Source organism: Hyla sarda, chromosome 6, assembly GCF_029499605.1.
Source record: "Hyla sarda isolate aHylSar1 chromosome 6, aHylSar1.hap1, whole genome shotgun sequence".
Taxonomy (NCBI): Eukaryota; Metazoa; Chordata; class Amphibia; order Anura; family Hylidae; genus Hyla; species Hyla sarda.
Window position 1 is genome coordinate 146,108,990 of NC_079194.1, and position 18,806 is coordinate 146,127,795.

The window sequence follows — 18,806 nt, forward strand, 5'->3', positions numbered from 1 at the left end:
TTGATATATATAAAAAAAAGGTTTTGCCTGGAATACCCCTTTAAGATTTTTTAATAGAAGTAATTTACAAATCTGTTTAACTTTATGGAGCCAGTTGATATATAAAAAAAAGTTTTTTTTCCTGGATAACCCCTTTAAAGATTGCTGTTCACAAGCGTGAACCATCCAACTTGAAGGAGCTGGAGCAGTTTTGCAAGGAGGAATGGGCTAAAGTCCCAAGATGTGGCAAGCTCATAGAGACTTATCCAAAGTGACTTGGAGCTGTGATTGCCCCATAAGGTGGCTCTACAAAGTTGACTTTAGGGGGGGGGGGGGGGGGTGAATAGTTATGCACATTGACTTTTCCTGTTATTTTGTCCTATTTGTTGTTTGCTTGACAATAAATACATATATAAAAAAACATCTTCAAAGTTGTGGGTATGCTCTGTAAATTAAATGTTCTAAATCCTCAAACAATCCATGTGAATTCCAGGTTGTGAGGCACCAAAATAATAAAAATGACAAGGGGGTGAATACTTTTGCAAGGCACTGTGTGTGTGTGCATATATATATATATATATGTGTATGTATATACATGTTACAGCATAATCACTACAAAATTAAAGTGATATATACCATATCTGAGCTGTGTCTTCAGGTGTTGCTATAAATTACTGACTCCTCAGCGCTTTTCGCTGTTTTCTGAAGAAGCCTTGAGATTCCTTTCAGCAGCAGCAGATGTACTGGTGGGAGGGTAGTGTCCCTCATCCACTGACCTATAGGAGCTGAGTGCTGGAGTCATTCCCTGCACTCCCAGACTGCTGCTGCTACTACTGCTGTGACCTTGCCTTGGACCTGTTGCTATCTTGTAGCCTAAAGAACCAAATCCTTGATGTCACCAATTTCTTCATTTCGTCACTGAAGGAGAAGTTGCCAAGACTTCCAGGATATGATCAAACGTCCCCACAAGTATAAATAGGAGAGAGCCCTGGAGTTAGTTCAGAGGAAGGAACTGAGAACCCTGGAGCTTATACTGCTGGAGACCAGAGCTGAACACAGGTAGGACCCTCCATCCTCTGTACTTACCATCACTGCAGGCAGGGGTGTGGAGCTGAGCAGAGGTAGTACCCCTATCCTTTATATCAGTGGTCTTCAACCTGCGGACCTCCAGATGTTGCAAAACTACAACTCCCAGCATGCCCGGACAGCCGATGGCTGTCCGGGCATGCTGGGAGTTGTAGTTTTGCAACATCCGGAGGTCCGCCAGTTGAAGACCACTGCTTTATATATAACTTGACCACAGAGATAGTACCTATACCCTCCATATATAGTATAACTACAGTGGTCCAGAGAGTTGGGGGTAGTACCTATATCCTCTGTATGTAACATGACTGCTGGAGTCCAGAGCTGAGCAGAGGTAGTACCTATTGGGGGCATTTATCATTGTCCTTAGAGCTGTTTGTGTGTGTAGATTTGTCTCTATTTAGGCGCAGCGCTGCACCTCGGTGTACACCTTTCTTAAAAAAGAGCGTACAGGCCAGATGTTAAGCGTTAGTCTTGTGCAGTGGTAATGAATTTATCAACTGCGACTTTTGCAAAAAAAAAATAGCAAAACCCCCCAATAAGGCGCAATTCTACATCAGCCCAGATCTAGCATAGCTTTTTGGTGTATGTGAAGAGCGAATATTCAGAAAATGTGTATCCTCACCAAAATTTATCAGATTTGTCGGAGTCATGCAAAAAAAAACCCCATGCAAAATAAGAACTAAAGAACACATCTTAGTAAATGCCCCCCCTATATCCTTTGTATATAAGGTGACTGCAGGGGTCCACGGCAGATGTAGTACCTATATCTTTTGTACTTCTGTATATAACATGACTGCAGGAGTCGAGAGCTGAGCATAGGGTAGTACCTCTATCCTCTGTATATGACTCCTAAAGCCCAGAGTTTAGCGCAGGTAATATGCTCCATCTGTGGCATGTTACATGATTGATGGAGCACAGGTAAGGACCCCCATTATTTGTATAAAACATAACTGCGAGCATCCAGAACTGAGCACAGGCAGGGACTCCCCCTATACTCTGTATATATAACATATCACTGGGGTCCAGGACTGAGCACAGGCAGGGACTCCCCCTATTCTCTGTATATATAACATATCACTGGGGTCCAGGACTGAGCACAGGCAGGGACTCCCCCTATATATAACATAGCACTGGGGTCCAGGACTGAGCACAGGCAGGGACTCCCCCTATACTCTGTATATATAACATAACACTGGGGTCCAGGACTGAGCACAGGCAGGGACTCCCCCTATATATAACATAGCACTGGGGTCCAGGACTGAGCACAGGCAGGGACTCCCCCTATACTCTGTATATATAACATAACACTGGGGTCCAGGACTGAGCACAGGCAGGGACTCCCCCTATATATAACATAGCACTGGGGTCCAGGACTGAGCACAGGCAGGGACTCCCCCTATTCTCTCTCTCTCTCTCTCTCTCTCTATATATATATATATATAACATATCACCGGGGTCCAGGACTGAGCACAGGCAGGGACTCCCCCTATTCTCTTTATATATAACATAACACTGGGGTCCAGGACTGAGCACAGGCAGGGAATCCCCCTATTCTCTTTATATATAACATAACACTGGGGTCCAGGACTGAGCAAAGGCAGGGACTCCCCCTATTATCTCTCTTTATATATCTATATATATATATATATGTATATATATATAACATATCACTGGGGTCCAGGACTGAGCGCAGGCAGGGAATCCCCCCTATTCTCTCTCTATATATATAACATATCACTGGGGTCCAGGACTGAGCACAGGCAGGGACTCCCCCTATTCTCTGTATACATAACATAACACGGGGTCCAGGACTGAGCACAGGCAGGGACTCCCCCTATTCTCTGTATATATAACATATCACTGGGGTCCAGGACTGAGCACAAGCAGGGACTCCCCCTATTCTCTGTATACATAACATAACACTGGGGTCTAGGACTGAGCACAGGCAGGGACTCCCCCTATTCTCTGTATACATAACATAACACTGGGGTCCAGGACTGAGCACAGGCAGGGACTCCCCCTATTCTCTGTATACATAACATATCACTGGGGTCCAGGACTGAGCACAAGCAGGGACTCCCCCTATTCTCTGTATACATAACATAACACTGGGATCCAGGACTGAGCACAGGCAGGGACTCCCCCTATTCTCTGTATATATAACATATCACTGGGGTCCAGGACTGAGCACAGGCAGGGACAGGTACCGCTGTATATAACATGACTGCTTGGGTCCACCGCCTCTTCCTGTCATCCTGTGTAAAGAATAGAACTATTGGAGTGCGCAGCTACAGGTTGGACCCTCTGTTCTCTGTATATAACATTACTGAATGACTTGTGGGCTATGATCGCGACCTCCAGTCTTATATGGAGTATAGAGTAGTAGACTTTAGTCATATCTGTCCTAGTATTCTCTGGTCATCTGTGGAGTAATTCTAGTACCTAGTTATAGCTGGGGTAGTATTTTCTCCTCACTTGAAGTAGTAGTTTCCGGGCATACAATGAGTATTGCCAACCTTATCTATCACAATAACTTTACATCTTAAACTACTATAACAACAACCGAAATGACCATATACACAGTTTTCAGAACTTTCTGGTCCAGTTCACATTGTTCACCATGAGCAGTATCACAGTATCCCATCATGGACAGACCCCCTGGTGAGTAATGCTTGTTTCTGCTGTGGTCAGGGGTCTAGGATTGAGACATGGGGGATGGACAGAGGTGGAAGAAGAGGATTTGGTTCTGGCATTTATTATGGTTAATGTGATTCACTGTATGACTTAGAATATTCCATGAGGCCTTTGCTCCAGCTGAACCTCCAGCCTCCTCTGTAGAGGTCAGAGACATGAATTGCTATGGAGCCAGGTCTGCTGATAGGAACTGCATTAGGCGGGTATGCGGAGAGTTGCAGCACTAAAATTGGGATTCCTGTGCTTTACTGTACTTATGTATCATATTTTATACTCCAGTCCTACAGTCACAGCTCTCTATCTACCAGATACTATCTACTAGATACTATCTATCTACTACTAGAACAGTGTTTCCCAACCAGGGTGCCTCCAGGTGTTTCAAAACTACAACTCCCAGCATGCCCGGACAGCCGTTGGCTGTCCGGGCATGCTGGGAGTTGTGGTTTTGCAACACCTGGAGGCACCCTGGTTGGGAAATACTGAGCTAGAGCTTGTAATGTCCTGTACTGCGAATAGATGAAAGTTGACAATTTCTGCTATAAGCACTACATATTCCAATAAGCCCAGATACCTACCTAGCAGGTGTTGTGGATAGATGTAGGATACAGCAGCCCTATAAGGGTACGTTCAAACGGGCGGATTTTTTTGCGGATTTTCCTCTGCGTATTTGAAAGGGTGCGGGCTCTTCTCGGCTGTCCGCAGCAGATTTTCCGCGGCGGAATCTACGCCGCAGTGGGGCTTGCGGCGGATTTTCCGCAGCGTAAATTCCGCAGCGGAAAATCTGCAGACAGCCGAGAAGAGCCCGCACCCTTTCAAATACGCAGCAGAAAACCCGCAAAAAAATCCGCCCGTGTGAACGTACCCTAAAACAGGCAGAGCTGTCATTGCAACCTTGTATATAACTAAACTAAGGATATAGAAAGCTAAGAGTTTGCTGACTGCTCTGTTGCTGCATCTAATCATATTGTGTGATACTGTCCGCTGAGCTGCTGTGTGAAAGCCTTTATGTGTGATACTTAGTTGCTGTATGAAAGCCGATACTGTCTGTTGAGCAATTGTATCTAAGTTTCTGGAGTGAGCAACTGTCTGCTGAGGTGCTGTATCTAAGTTGATCAAGTGTGATGCCGTTTGATGAACTATATCTATGCCTACCCTGGGTAATGAAAAGTTTGTCATGTGATTCTGTCTGCTGAGACACTGTCATATCTAAGTCTGTCATGTGTGATACCTTGTTGCTGAGCCGCTGTATCTAAGCCTATCATATGTGATACTGCTGCTGAGCTGCTGTATCTAAGTGTATCTAGCATCTCACAGTCTTATGTCGGTAATGTGTCCCACAGACGGTTAAGCTGTTTGATGCCTGTGGAATGTTCCACTTTTTCCCCTTGAACATTTCCGGTTTTAGTCTTATGGGAAAATCGCAGTTTACATATTTATAAAGCCGAATGTGCAGCACTGAAGGAGTAAGGACAGGGGCCGGCTGCAGCCCCTCCTGCAGACCACCAGAGCAACCCTCACAGAACAGATGGATGGAGGAAAACTTTACTGTGCACTACTCTTAGTTCACTGACACATTTGTTATACCATGTGCAACTCCTGTAAAGTTGAATTATTTTATTTATTTACAGTGGGGATTAAAAGTTTGGGCACCCCAGGCAAACATTTGTATTAATGTGCATAAAGAAGCCAAGGAAAGATGGAAAATCTCCAAAAGGCATCAAATTACAGATTAGACATTCTTATAATATGTCAACAAAAGTTAGATTTTATTTCCATCATTTACACTTACAAAATAACAGAAAACAAAAAAATGGCATCTGCAAATGTTTGGGCACCCTGCAGAGTTAATATCTTGTACTGCCCCCTTTGGCAAGTATCACGGCTTGTAAACGCTTTTTGTAGCCAGCCAAAAATCTTAAAATTTTTGTTTGAGGTATCTTTGCCCATTCTTCCTTAAAAAAGTCTTCCAGTTCTTTGAGATTTCTGGTCTGTCTGTCACGCACTGCTCTTTTAAGGTTTATCCATAGATTTTCAATTATGTTGAGGTGAGGAGATTGTGAAGGCCATGGCAAAACCTTCAGTTTGTAATCCCCCGTGGATTTCGAGGTGTGTTTAGGATCATTATCCATTTGTAGAAGCCATCCTCTCTTTAACTTCAGCATGGCATCAAGTTAGCATCCAAAATTTGCTGAAATTTTATTGAATCCATTTTTCCTTCTACTCGTGAGATGTTCACTGTGCCACTGGCTGCAATACAACCCCAAAGCATGATTGATCCACCCCCATGCTTAACAGTTGGACAGAGATAAATTCTGTTCCCCTTCTTCTCCAAACGTACCTTTGCTCATTCCGGCCAAAAAGTTCAATTTTAACCTCATCGGTCCACAGAACTTGTTTCCAAAATGTACCAGGCTTGTCTTTATGTTCACTTTCAAAGTTCAAACGCTGATTTTTGTGGTGAGGACATAGAAGAGGTTTTCTTATTTACTTTATTTATTTATTTATTTTATTTATATAGCGCCTACAGATTCCGCAGTGCCGTTTTCTTCTGATGACTCTTCCATGAAGACCATATTTGTACAAGTATCTCTTTATAGTGGAATAGTGTACCATAGTGATTGTATAGTCAAACATGGGTTTTGAATTGTTTTTCTCACAAGCCTGAGAGCTGTTCTGTCTGATATTTTTCTTGGTCTTCCAGATCTTGCTTTAACTTCCACTGTTCCTGATAACTGCCATTTCTTCCCATTTCTTAATTACATTCCGAACAGAGGATACTGACATCTGAAAACATTTTGCTATCTTCTTATAGCCTTCTCCAGCTTTGTGAGCGTCAACTATTTTCAGTTTCAGATTTCTAGACAACTGCTTAGAAGAACCCATGGTGCTGATTGTTGGGGCAAGGTCAAATGAGTCTGGGCATTTAAAACATTTGAGATTGACATCACCTGGTCTTCCCAGAGGATGATTGAGAACAATCCATGACACTGGCAGGTCTCAGCTTTGCAAAGGGGGCAGTGCTTGCTATAAATTCTGCAGAGTGCCCAAACTTTTGCAGACGCCATTTTTTGATTTTCTGTTATTTTGAAAGTGTAAATGATGGAAATAAAATCTAACTTTTGTTGACATATTATAAGAATGTCTAATCTGTAATTTGATGCCTTTTGGAGATTTTTCCATCTTTTCTTGGCTTCTTTATGCACATTAATACAATTTTTTACTTGGGGTGCCCAAACTTTTGATCCCCACTGTATATAGCAGCAGCACTGTACATAAATTGTCATCACTCACATAGGTCCCTGTCCCCACAATATACATTTCCAATGAGCCTGTCAGTATGTTTTGAAATCAAAATATTTTGCACAAGTTGACATTACTGGATGTCACACACTGGATAGATTGTCACCTCTGATGGTCTTTATGTGATGCCTATGAGGAAGATGGGTGGAATAGTCCAGCACAGCTGAGGTTAGTTCTTCAGGAGTTAAACAGGAATTAACTTTACTGAACAACTTTCATATTGGTAGTGACGATGTATACAGTCTACCAAGCAGGGCCTGGGCAGATTGGTTAACTGTGTTGAAGATATACTTGAAAGGGCTTGTACATGTGTTTGTAGGTAATACGATTCCCTATTGCAGGGCATAAGCTACAGACAACCGTGACATGTCAACCACATGGCACTAACTCTGGCTGTAAGCCAACAAGGAGATAAACGTTGTTACATGTACACCCTTCCTCGTTAAAGGGGTACTTGGCCCCTAGACATCTTATCCCCTATCCAAAGGATAGGGGATAAGATGTCAGATCGCCGCGGTCCCGCTGCTGGAGATCCCCGCTGTGGCACCCCGCTATCATTACAGCACAGAGCAAGTTCACGCTGTGCAAAATTTAGGGAGCAATACAGGGGACGGAGCAGCGTGACGTCATGGCTCCGCCCCTCATGACATGACGGCCCGTTCCCTTAATGCTAGTCTATGGCAGGGGGCGTGACGACCGCCACGTCCCCTCCCATAGTCTTATATTGAAAGGGGCAGGCCGTGACGTCACGAGGGGCGGAGCCGTGATGTAACGATGCTCCGGCCCCTGTATTGCCCGTCATTACGTGCAGAGCGAACTCGTTCTGTGCTGTAATGATAGCGCGGTGCCGCAGCGGGGATCCCAGGGATCCCCAGCAGCGGGACCGCGGCGATCTGACATCTTATCCCCTATCCTTTGGATAGAGTATAAGATGTCTAGGGGCGGAGTACCCCTTTAAGAAGTTAAGGGTAGTGTCACACATGCCGTATTTTGCTGCGTATTTGCTGGTGGTACCAGGACACTGTATTTATACAGAGGCCTTGCTCACTTAATAAAACAAACAGAATAGTCAGCCATATTACCCATAGCCTTTTATCTCATTAATGGTCCTGGAACACAGAAAGCCATACTTTGATTTGTTGCTGTGTTCTGATAAATGATGGCCATTGAAGAGAAAGCAAACTATCAGGGTCGTGGGTCAGCAAAAGCTAGAAACCCCTATATTTAAAGATGTGCAAGACTTGAACATGACATAGAAGCAGAAGCTAAGGGGCCAAGATGGCGGGAGGGGGAACAGATCACTTCCATGATGCCAGTGAGCTGTTTCAGAACCTTTTTGTTCTATATGAAAGGATAATAGTTATTACAGTGGTCACCTGGGAGTGATCGGTTTCTGCCCTGGGTTTTGGGGTTTGGGGTTGCCTCCTTGATGGACGTCATGGTCTTCCAGTTTAATCGCTCAGAGACAGTCACTGCAGTTCTCATGACTGAGTGATTTTTGCTGGTTGGGAGATGTCATGTGGGGGTATTGGGCTCAGTTGAGTTGGGGATATAATGGCCTCAGTTGTCCTGTGATGTGGGGGCTGATGAGGGTCACTCCCAGTGGAACGTTTCAAACACTTTTTGTAGTGAAACAAACTATTTTATTTTTCTTTTCACGCAACGGCACAAAAGCCTGACATTTTCTCTCACCTAAGGTGTATAATACGCTTAAGTGTTCAGCGGCTGTGAGAATACACTGGAGTGCTGCAAAATACTGTCAGTTTATTAAACCTTGTGCAAAGGAACCGTGAATCAGTTGCCCCTAGCAACCAATCAGATTCAAGCTTGAATTTTTCCGAGACCTCTTAAAATGAAAGAAGCAACTGGTTCCATTGGGCAACTACTCCAATTGATCTCTTGATAAATTCCCCCCCAATGCATGTGTAACTCTTAATTTTAGTTGTCTTCACCAGGGGCTAAGGAGACAGTGGTTTCCCAGAAGGTTAGGCTGTGACTAACATGATGTACGGCTCTTGTCCAAACCAACAGTGCTGTTGTGGGTCTCTGATCACCTATCCTCAGGTGTCTTTTGCAGTATTACACCAGCCACTTGTCTGTTTCCACTCAGCTTCTCCATTGCTAAAAACTGATAGGCTGCTACCTTTCACAGGGATTTCCTCCTCACCATCTGTGGCTGGAAACAGACAAATTTGTATGCCATTGACACCCAACATTTATGCAAGTGGAGAGCAGTCGCTAACTACTATGTGGCCACTCAATTTAACCCTCCATCAGCTTTAGATCAGGTTCAGGGCTCAAGTGTCATGGAGGCTGTGTGAGCCGCAGCATGCATGCCTCCTCCCACCCCCACTCCTTCTTGCCTTGATTGATGGATTTGACGGAGAGGCTCATCTTCCAGCACTGAGACTGGTACATGAATGATGCAGGGCAAGGCGGCAACATCCTGAACCTCATACAGCCTCATTGACCCTTAAAGGAAAACTGTCAGCTTGCTCCTCCACAATCCCCCCCCCCCCCCCCCGCACTAACCAGTGGCACTGTGGGGGACGCTGATCAGTTGGATACCTACTGTGCCCGGATCCGCCCCATATGCCAATTAGGGCAGGGTAACTCCTCCGCCTCTCCCTCTTCATTACAGAGCGGGGAGAAGAGGGAGGGGGGAATATTGATGAGCTGGGTATCGCTGCAACCAGCGGCGCTGACGTCAGAGTGCCAGTTAACGCTGCCTGCGCCAGTTAGCACTTAATTAGCATATAGGGAAAAACAAAGATTTCGGCCAGGCCTATCTGGGCACAGTAGGCATCAACCTGATCAGCGGCCGCCAAAACCCTTTCGCATAGACTTGCATTGAGGGGCCATGGTGGGACGTCACGAGGGGGTAAGGCCGTGAGTTCACTACTACCACAGCCCACACCCAGCATTCGGAACAAAATGTTCCGAACGCTGGGGCAGTGGAGTACCCCTTTTACACAATGAACTTGTTCTTATTACAGCCAACAATATTATTTTGTTCTTCACAACACAACTTTAGTTGCTCATACCACTTGGTACCACCTGTGTGTCTCCCTTTGTAGAAGGAAGGTTTAAGACAGACTTTGGTTTTTCCATTCAATCAATGCACTGGTGTCTCTGAGGACTCTTGATATCTCTGGAACCACTGATTCCAATTGTAGCATAAACTGTGTATTTCCATGGCTTTTTTTTTAACTGCTTAAAGGAGTACTCCGGTGGAAAACTTTCTTTTTTTTTTTTTTTTTTTTTTTTTTTTAATGCACTGGTGCCAGAAAGTTAAACAGATTTATAAATTACTTCTATTTAAAAATCTTAATCCTTTCAGTACTTATTGAGCAGCTGTATGCTACAGAGGAAATTCTTTTATTTTTTAATTTCTTTTTTGTATTGTCCACTGTGCTCTCTGCTGACACCTGTGTCTGTGTCAGGAACTATCCAGAGCAGCATAGGTTTGCTATGGGATTTTCTCCTACTCTGGACAGTTCCTGATATGGGCATGAGGCGTCAGCAGAGAGCACTGTGGACAATACAAAAAAGAAATTCAAAAAGAAAAGAATTTCCTCTGTAGCATACAGCTGCTAAAAAGTACTGGAAGTGTAAAGATTTTTTAATAGAAGAAATTTACAAATCTGGTTAACTTTCTGGCACCATTTGATTTAAAAATAAAAAATGTTTCCACCAGAGTACTCCTTTAAAGCTTCAGTCAGGCTCTCCATCATTCACATTAGTCTCCTTCAGCCCTCTAGCTTTCAATAGGTGGCTGGATTCAAGCCCATACTCTTTACAACCTCAGAGCAGGTCTTACTGCACATCATACTCCCTACTGCTCATATGTACACACTCACTTAGCATCAAATGTTGCATTTATTTGGCCATACCTTAGCCCCACTTACAAGCATGGCCCCTAACATGGCCCCTCTTTGCACCATGGATGCAATGGGTAAATAATAGATATTTTCTGCAGCGCTGGACCAAGTGGGTTAAAAGAGACTAAGCTCTGATAGGTGAATAAAATGGCATATATTGGTAGCACATACAACGCGTTTCTGGCCCGAAATGGGCCCTTCGTCAGGACAAGGTGCTGAACCCTCAGCACCTTATCCTGACGAAGGGCCCATTTTGGTCCAGAAACGCGTTGTATGGGCTACCAATAAATGCCATTTTACTCACCTATCAGAGCTTTGTCCCTTTTAACCCAATTGGTCCAGCGCTGCAGAAAATATCTATTTTTTACCCATTGCATCTATTTACCACCGATGATTGAAGACAGTGATCGGAAGGATTGCAAGCAGCAGGACCATTGATATCCATTCTACAGGTGAACATAGGTGTTGTGCCCTTAGCGCAACACTATATGGTGAGTGGGATTCATATATTTCTTTGATTGCAAACTGTTTAAATTGAATTCACTAGGGGCGCGTCTTTCTTTTTCTCTTCCCCTTTCATTACTCTTTGCACCATAACATTTACTGTCACATAAGCACAGATCCTGCTCACTGAACTTTTCTCCTCTTGCAGGATGACATCCAGAAACCTGGTGTCATCTACTCAAACAGTAAATGGTGACACCGCCACCTGCAGCGATAAACTCTCTCTTAACCAACTTTGTAGGTACTTGCACGGATGCTGGGATGTGCAATGCAATGTGGTACTCAAAATCATAATGGAAACTATTTAGATGCTTACACTATTATGTTAGGGGACAAGTTTAGGTTACCTAAGGTTTATCCCCTTTTATGGGCTATTCGCACGTACAGTATTCTGCGCAGATCTGATGCGCAGGATTTTCTGCTGCAGATTTCAATGTAACTAAATGACTGAACACAGGTTCAAATCCTGCACATCAAATCTGCGCAGAATACTGTACGTGTGAATAGACCCTTACAGTTCTGCGTTGGGGGAATAATGGACTCATCTCTGACTCCTGGCTATAATATTGCTTCTATATCTCTTTTTATCTTAGACTTTTCTTTTCCCAGCACCTCCTGAACGTAAGCTCACTATCGTCATCATGAGTCTGTGGATTTTGTCACTCGGTGCCCTCTTCCTTGTGGACCAGTGTCACTGCATGTTCCTGGCTAATAACACCTTCCTGGAGAATATATTGAGCAAATACAAGGACAGTGCCCCACACTCAAGAAGCAGAAGAGCCATTTCTAGGTCTGATAAGGAAGAAATCCTGCAACTCCACAACAAGCTGCGAGGACAGGTCCACCCATCAGCTTCAAACATGGAATACATGGTAAGTCTATAATATTTGTTGCTAGAAAACTAGGTGACAACCAATGTGGCCACTAGGATTCTCACTCAGCTTTCCCAGGCCTCTAAATGGGGACACGTATGGAGTACCTTAGTAATACACCTCTGCTTCTATATTTGTACATAACTTAGAGTGCTATTTATTCCGGGCTCTAGTAAAGGAGGAGGATTAACCCTGTACAGGGGACCATCTTGGTTGTTGCCCAGTTTTGTATTCCATTACTTGCAGGGTCCGATTTGAGAGGTTTTACCCTAGATGGTGGGTCAGTGTCTGACTGTTCTCTAGTTCTGCTTAGCACAGGGACTCTTCTCTTTCATGCCTTACAGGATCTATTTTGGTCACAGAGGATTTCACTTTCCCAGAGCTGAGAATGGAGTGAGAACTCACAGACAGAACAAGGCGCAACCGAGTATTTGGGTTGGCGTTGCATATTAAGGCTAAGTAGTTCAACCAGAACCTGACGAACAGTGCTTTATATCTGACTCCACTGAACACGCTGTTCTCCAGATTCTCCAGGATTTTATGAGAATAATTGTTTGATGTCCAAAAGGAAAATGTTAAACTTTTACAAAGAGGAAGTTTGAATGAGGAGACCAGTGGTTACCTGCACTGTACGCAAGATGTCTCCAAATATACAGGGTGGGCCATTTATAGGGATACACCTTAATAAAATGGGAATGGTTGGTGATATTAACTTCCTGTTTGTGGCACATTAGTATATGTGAGGGGGGAAACTTTCCAAGATGGGTGGTGACCATGGTGGCCATTTTGAAGTCGGCCATTTTGAATCCAACTTTTGTTCTTTCAAAAGGAAGAGGGTCATGTGACACATCAAACTTATTTGGAATGTAACAAGAAAAACAATGATGTGCTTGGTTTTAACGTAACTTTATTCTTTCATGAGTTATTTACAAGTTTCTGACCACTTATAAAATGTGTTCAATTTGCTGCCCATTGTGTTGGATTGTCAATGCAACCCTCTTCTCCCACTCTTCACACACTGATAGCAACACCGCAGGAGAAATGCTAGCACAGACTTCCAGCATCTGTAGTTTCAGGTGCTGCAAAATGGGCAAAATAAAAATTGAACAGGACCCTCAGTTTACGCAGAAGATTTTGTTCAGTGATGAGGCAAACTTTTATGTGAATGGTGAAGTTAACAAACTAAACCACAGCTATTGGTCTGACACTAACCCACATTGGATAGATCCCTCCAAGACTGTTGGAACACAAAAGTTGATGGTATGGTGTGGTATATGGGGTACAAAGATAGTGGGGCCATTCTTCATCAAAGGAAACCTCAAGGCCACTGGATATGCGAAATTGCTACATGATGAGGTGTTTCCCTCTTTATGCACTGAAGCTGGCACGTTCCCTGAGTTTTTCCAGCAAGATGGTGGACCACCACATTATGGGTGTCAGGTCCGAGCATTCCTAGATGAACAGTTTCCTGGAAAGTGGATTGGTCATCATGGGCCAGTTGAATGGCCCCTATGGTCTCCCGATCTGACCCCTTAGACTTTTATATTTGGGGTAATCTGAAGGCAATTGTCTATGCTGTGAAGATACGAGATGTGCAGCACCTGAAACTATGGATACTGGAAGCCTGTGCTAGCATTTCTCCTGCGGTGTTGCTATCAGTGTGTGAAGAGTAGGAGAAGAGGGTTGCATTGACAATCCAACACAATGGGCAGCACATTGAACACATTTTATAAGTGGTCAGAAACTTGTAAATAACTCATGAAAGAATAAAGTTACGTTAAAACCAAGCACATCATTGTTTTTCTTGTGAAATTCCCAATAAGTTTGATGTGTCACATGACCCTCTTCCTATTGAAAAAACAAAAGTTGGATTCAAAATGTCCGACTTCAAAATGGCCGCCATGGTCAACACCCATCTTGGAAAGTTTCCCCGCTCACATATACTAATGTGCCACAAACAAGAAGTTAATATCACCAACCATTCCCATTTTATTAAGGTGTATCCATATAAATGACCCACCCTGTAGTCTAGAAATTCTGATATTTTTTTTAACCTGTTTTGCTATATCAAATCTTCTTCCAATAAATAATCCAACTGATAGTGTCCAAAACAATCAAAGTAGAAGTTGGAGGTCCTCCCCACAGCATAGGGGGGGAAATTATCATTAGTCCTTGCGTGTAGTTGTTTTTTCTCTATGCTTTTTTTTTTTTGCGTTGAATTTTGCAGTTGAGGGAAATTTATTAAAAGCTTTCACAATGTAGTGATACATTTAATGCAAATATACATGGGATGGTGTAGATTTGCAAATATTTCTGTGCTTTGCCTTGTATATTTGTGAAAATTCACATTTCATACATTTCTGACCTCTGCATGCACAACCAGTGAAAAAACGTACCAAGTGAGTTTAGCAAAACTGTCTAAAAAAAAAAAAAAAGGCTGCAAAGTGAGTTTTCATTTCCGATACAGGGATGTTTAAAATTCACCACATTTTGTACAAAACAGCACATGCGGAAAATATACACCTAAATAAAATAAATAAGGCAGTGATAAATTCACCCCAAAGTATTTTTTAGGAGAGTAGTGTACTGATCCCTTGGGAAATCAACAACTGAGCATTACATAGTGGGAGAAGCAGGTACCTTCTAGAACAGTGGTCTTCAACCTGCGGACCTCCAGATGTTGCAAAACTACAACTCCCAGTATGCCCGGACAGCCAACTTCAACCTGCGGACCTCCAGATGTTGCAAAACTACAACTCCCAGTATGCCCGGACAGCCAACGGCTGTCCGGGCATACTGGGAGTTGTAGTTTTGCAACATCTGGAGGTCCGCAGGTTGAAGACCACTGTTCTAGACGGATAATCTTGGGGTTTTCAGAATAAAAGATGCATAGTGAAAGGGCTGGGTCCTCCGAGCATTTCAGAATATTTCAGGAGAGGAGTGTGATGATCATTTGTTTCATCAGATTAGGAACACGAACATAGGATTTTCTTGCACTTAAAATCCATCACTCTTTATTCCGCCGCCTTTTCCAGTGCCACCTACTGGATCTAAGAAAAACACCATTTTCAGTTCCACTAAAACAGTCACCCAGAAATTCCTTCCCCCATCAGTTGCGTCTCCCCTCAATGAATGCCAGAGAGGTTAGGAGATTCATAGAGCAGTATTGTAGCCGAAAACAAAGGCCTTGTGTCTGTCCCCAAAACAATATGCTAGGCAGCAGCAGAACTACAGAATTTACATGTTAGTGTGGTAACCTTGGGGGAAAAAGCCTTGTGGGGATGTAGGGTAGTTAGGGTGTTGCTGTTCAGAATAGTAAAGGGTGCTGTTAACCCTTGTCACTCGTGACGCCAGGGTGAGGGTTAAATTCTGTAATCTTGATAGACCTATTGCCACCCTTCCCAAGAGCAATAGGTGAATGTAGAGTAAAGGACCACTGTTAACTGAAAACTTGCAGGAACTTTTACTGAAGAATATCTGTACATGCAGCAATAGTAACAGTCCAGATAACAGAGTCTCCAAAGATATAGCTGAGCAGCGATTGACAGTTGGTTGGGATCAGATAAGCTCAATTTAGCTTCTCAGAGATTTTGTAGCATAGATCCACTGGATTTAAGGGTGCGTTTAGGTCCAGTGATCTCGCAGGGAATTGCTTAGTATAACCGCTTTGATATAGGCCGAGGCCGCAAGGCTTTGGCCTAGTAAATTGTCTTGTAAGCTGCAGAGGTCCTACCTCTTCCAGAGTCAGCAACCCAAGAGAGCGATCAAGATGGCGCAGCTCCCTTATATTGACCGGGGCTGGCCGTTTTGGATTGGTTCATAACAACTGTCACTCACCGTTACATTGCATTGATGGTGAACACGTCATGAGAACCTCCAAAGGTCCTGTAGCAAAACCATAGAGTTCTAAACCTAATCACGTGACCCGCAGGTCCTGCTACGCTGAACGGGTAGGCATTTGAATATATACATATTTATACTTATATTTATATGAACTTCTATACAAATATGAATTAACTGAGGGGTGACAAGGGGATAACTATAGAAGAGGGACCCCAATGTTCCTAGGGACTCTGACTATGGGGACCTCTACAAAGGTACAGTATGAAATACGGTACCGGGACACCACATTAGTAGTGGTCTCTAATATATCACATATGGTTGTCTATCAATGGGGTTTTCTGTCAAAACTGATTTGCGCACAATACGGGGAGGCAATGGTCGCTCTTCAGTGGATACCTGGCCCAGTGTTGATGGTTCTGCCACTCTCTGCAGTGCCTAGATGCTTTGGCAATGAAGGGGTTATTATGGCTACAAGAATAGATTAGGTGAAAAATATCTGAAGCCAGAGTCAGTTTATTGGAGGTAAATTCTCTGCCCACAGAGACAGCCAGGCAAGAAAGAGCCTTATTCTAGGGCTGTGGAAAAGTACAGGGAAGAGCTGGCAGACGCAGCCGGAATGTTTGCCATGAAAATTACAGCCTCAGGACCTCACCTCATGGTCCGAGGTGACCTGAAGTGACTTTATGAGAAGGAGCATTTTAGGGAAAGTGGCAGGTAGAAGAGTAGTGTACCATCTGCTGATCCTGCACCAGGGCCACATATGAAAAATGCATCCTACACTAATGGTAGCAATGTACAAACAAAATGTCATAAATATGGATGTTGACTGGCAGAGGTGGCTCCCTGCCTCATACAGGTCTCTACCGAAAATCAACATTTTCATGATCTAATTGCCTGCAGAGTGATCTACTACTATGACTATACTGAATGTTTGGCTAACTGCAGGGTGATCTAGTATTATTAATAGTGTTGCTCACGAATATTCGCAATTCGAATATTATTCGCGAATATCGCATATTCGCGAATTCGCGAATTTCACGAATATAGCGCTATATATTCGTAATTACGAATATTCGTTTTTTTTTGTTTTTTTTTCTCTTCACAGTACACATCACAGTGATCATCCCTCTCTTTTTCCAGCTTGTGTGGTGTAAAGAAGGCTCTAATACTACTGTGAGAGACTGGTGTGCGAAAATTCGCATATACGAAAATTAGCATATGCTAATTTTCGCATATACGAATTTTCGCGAATGCTAATTTTGTATGGGCTAATATTCACATATGTTAATTTTCGCATACGCGAATTTTGCATATGCGAAAATAAAACGAGAATATAACGAATATGCGAATATTCGCGAATATATGACGAATATTCGTCCATATATTCGCGAATATTCGCGAATTCGAATATGGCCTATGCCGCTCAACACTAATTATTAATATAATAGTAGATCTCCCTGCAGCCAATCAGATCAGTGCAATATTGCAGGGAGATCTACTATTACTATTATTGTACTTAGGGTTTAGTTAACTGCAGGGTGATATTATCAGTATTGCACTGATCTGATTAGCTATAGGGTGATTTGGTCGCATAGATCATTTATTAATCAGTGCTTGGAGTCAAAGCAACAATGCAAATCAGGTTAGTTGGCCCTACCCCTAATGTCTGGTTGGCTCCAGGATGGCAGCTAACTAAGTTGTGTGCAATGTGCCCCCCTATTCCCGAAATCAAGGTTTTTGTACCCCATCTGACATCAGAATGGTGGATCTAGTAGTAGAAACCACTCCTGATCTCAGTCTTCACTAAAATAAATGGGAGCCTTTCATAGGTCACTGTGACTCCTATTCATTGCTTTAAAGGGAATCTGTCATCAGTATCACCCGCAATAACTTTATGGTATAGGCGTGTAGTGCGGGTGATGCTGATGGCGATGCTGCTTACCATTTTCTTAAGCATGCCTCCGTTCCTCCGTCATTCCAAGTTTTCGTAATACTGCAAAATGAAATTAAGTAGCTTGGTGCATATGGGGCATTCCCAAGCACCAAGTGTTCTGTGTCGTCCAACCTGGATCTTCATAGTAAACACCCTCCTCCCCTGTACTGATCCTTCTCCTCTGTGAAATCTCTCTTGCGAGTAGATTTCACAGGGGAGCAGAATCCGCACAAAGGAGGAGGTTGTTTACCATGGAAATACAGGCCGGATGTCACAAAACACTCGGTGCTTGGGAATGCCCCGTATGCACCAAGCTACTTAATTTGCATAATCAAAAAAAGATGAATAACAAAGGAACAGAGGCACACATCAGCACATGGTAAGTTCCATTGTCATGGCGTTACCCGCACTACATGCCTATACCAATAAGTTAGTGCGGGTGATACTGATGACAGATTCCCTTTAAAGCAATGAATAGGAATGACCTGTGAAAGGCTCCTATTTATTTTTGTGAAGACTGACATCAGAATGGGTTTCTACCACTGGATCCCACCAATCTGATATCATAACTTAATAAATGAAATTTCCTAATTGAACATCAACTTATCAGACATTGAACTTTTCATCATAAATTAATCTATTTACATGTAGAAGAAAAAAATCTACTGCATCATCCCCAAGAGGAGGGTAGTGGTCGGCCAGAAGCTAAGTGCT

The 18,806-nt window shown here is 43.3% G+C and overlaps 1 protein-coding gene across 2 annotated transcripts in view; it reads left to right on the top strand.

Annotated features, from left to right (window-relative positions):
* Nucleotides 1–807: 807 nt before the first annotated feature.
* CRISPLD2 (cysteine rich secretory protein LCCL domain containing 2) overlaps nucleotides 808–18,806 on the top strand; it is a 62,308-nt gene continuing 44,309 nt past the window's right edge. The window contains exons 1-2 of one of the 2 annotated variants that reach the window (XM_056525485.1): nucleotides 808–1,038; nucleotides 12,038–12,316. In XM_056525485.1, coding sequence (XP_056381460.1) covers nucleotides 12,086–12,316 — 231 coding nt within the window. In that variant the 5' untranslated portion in view covers nucleotides 808–1,038; nucleotides 12,038–12,085. The remainder of the gene's footprint in view (nucleotides 1,039–12,037; nucleotides 12,317–18,806) is intronic. The other variant, XM_056525486.1, reaches the window with a different exon arrangement.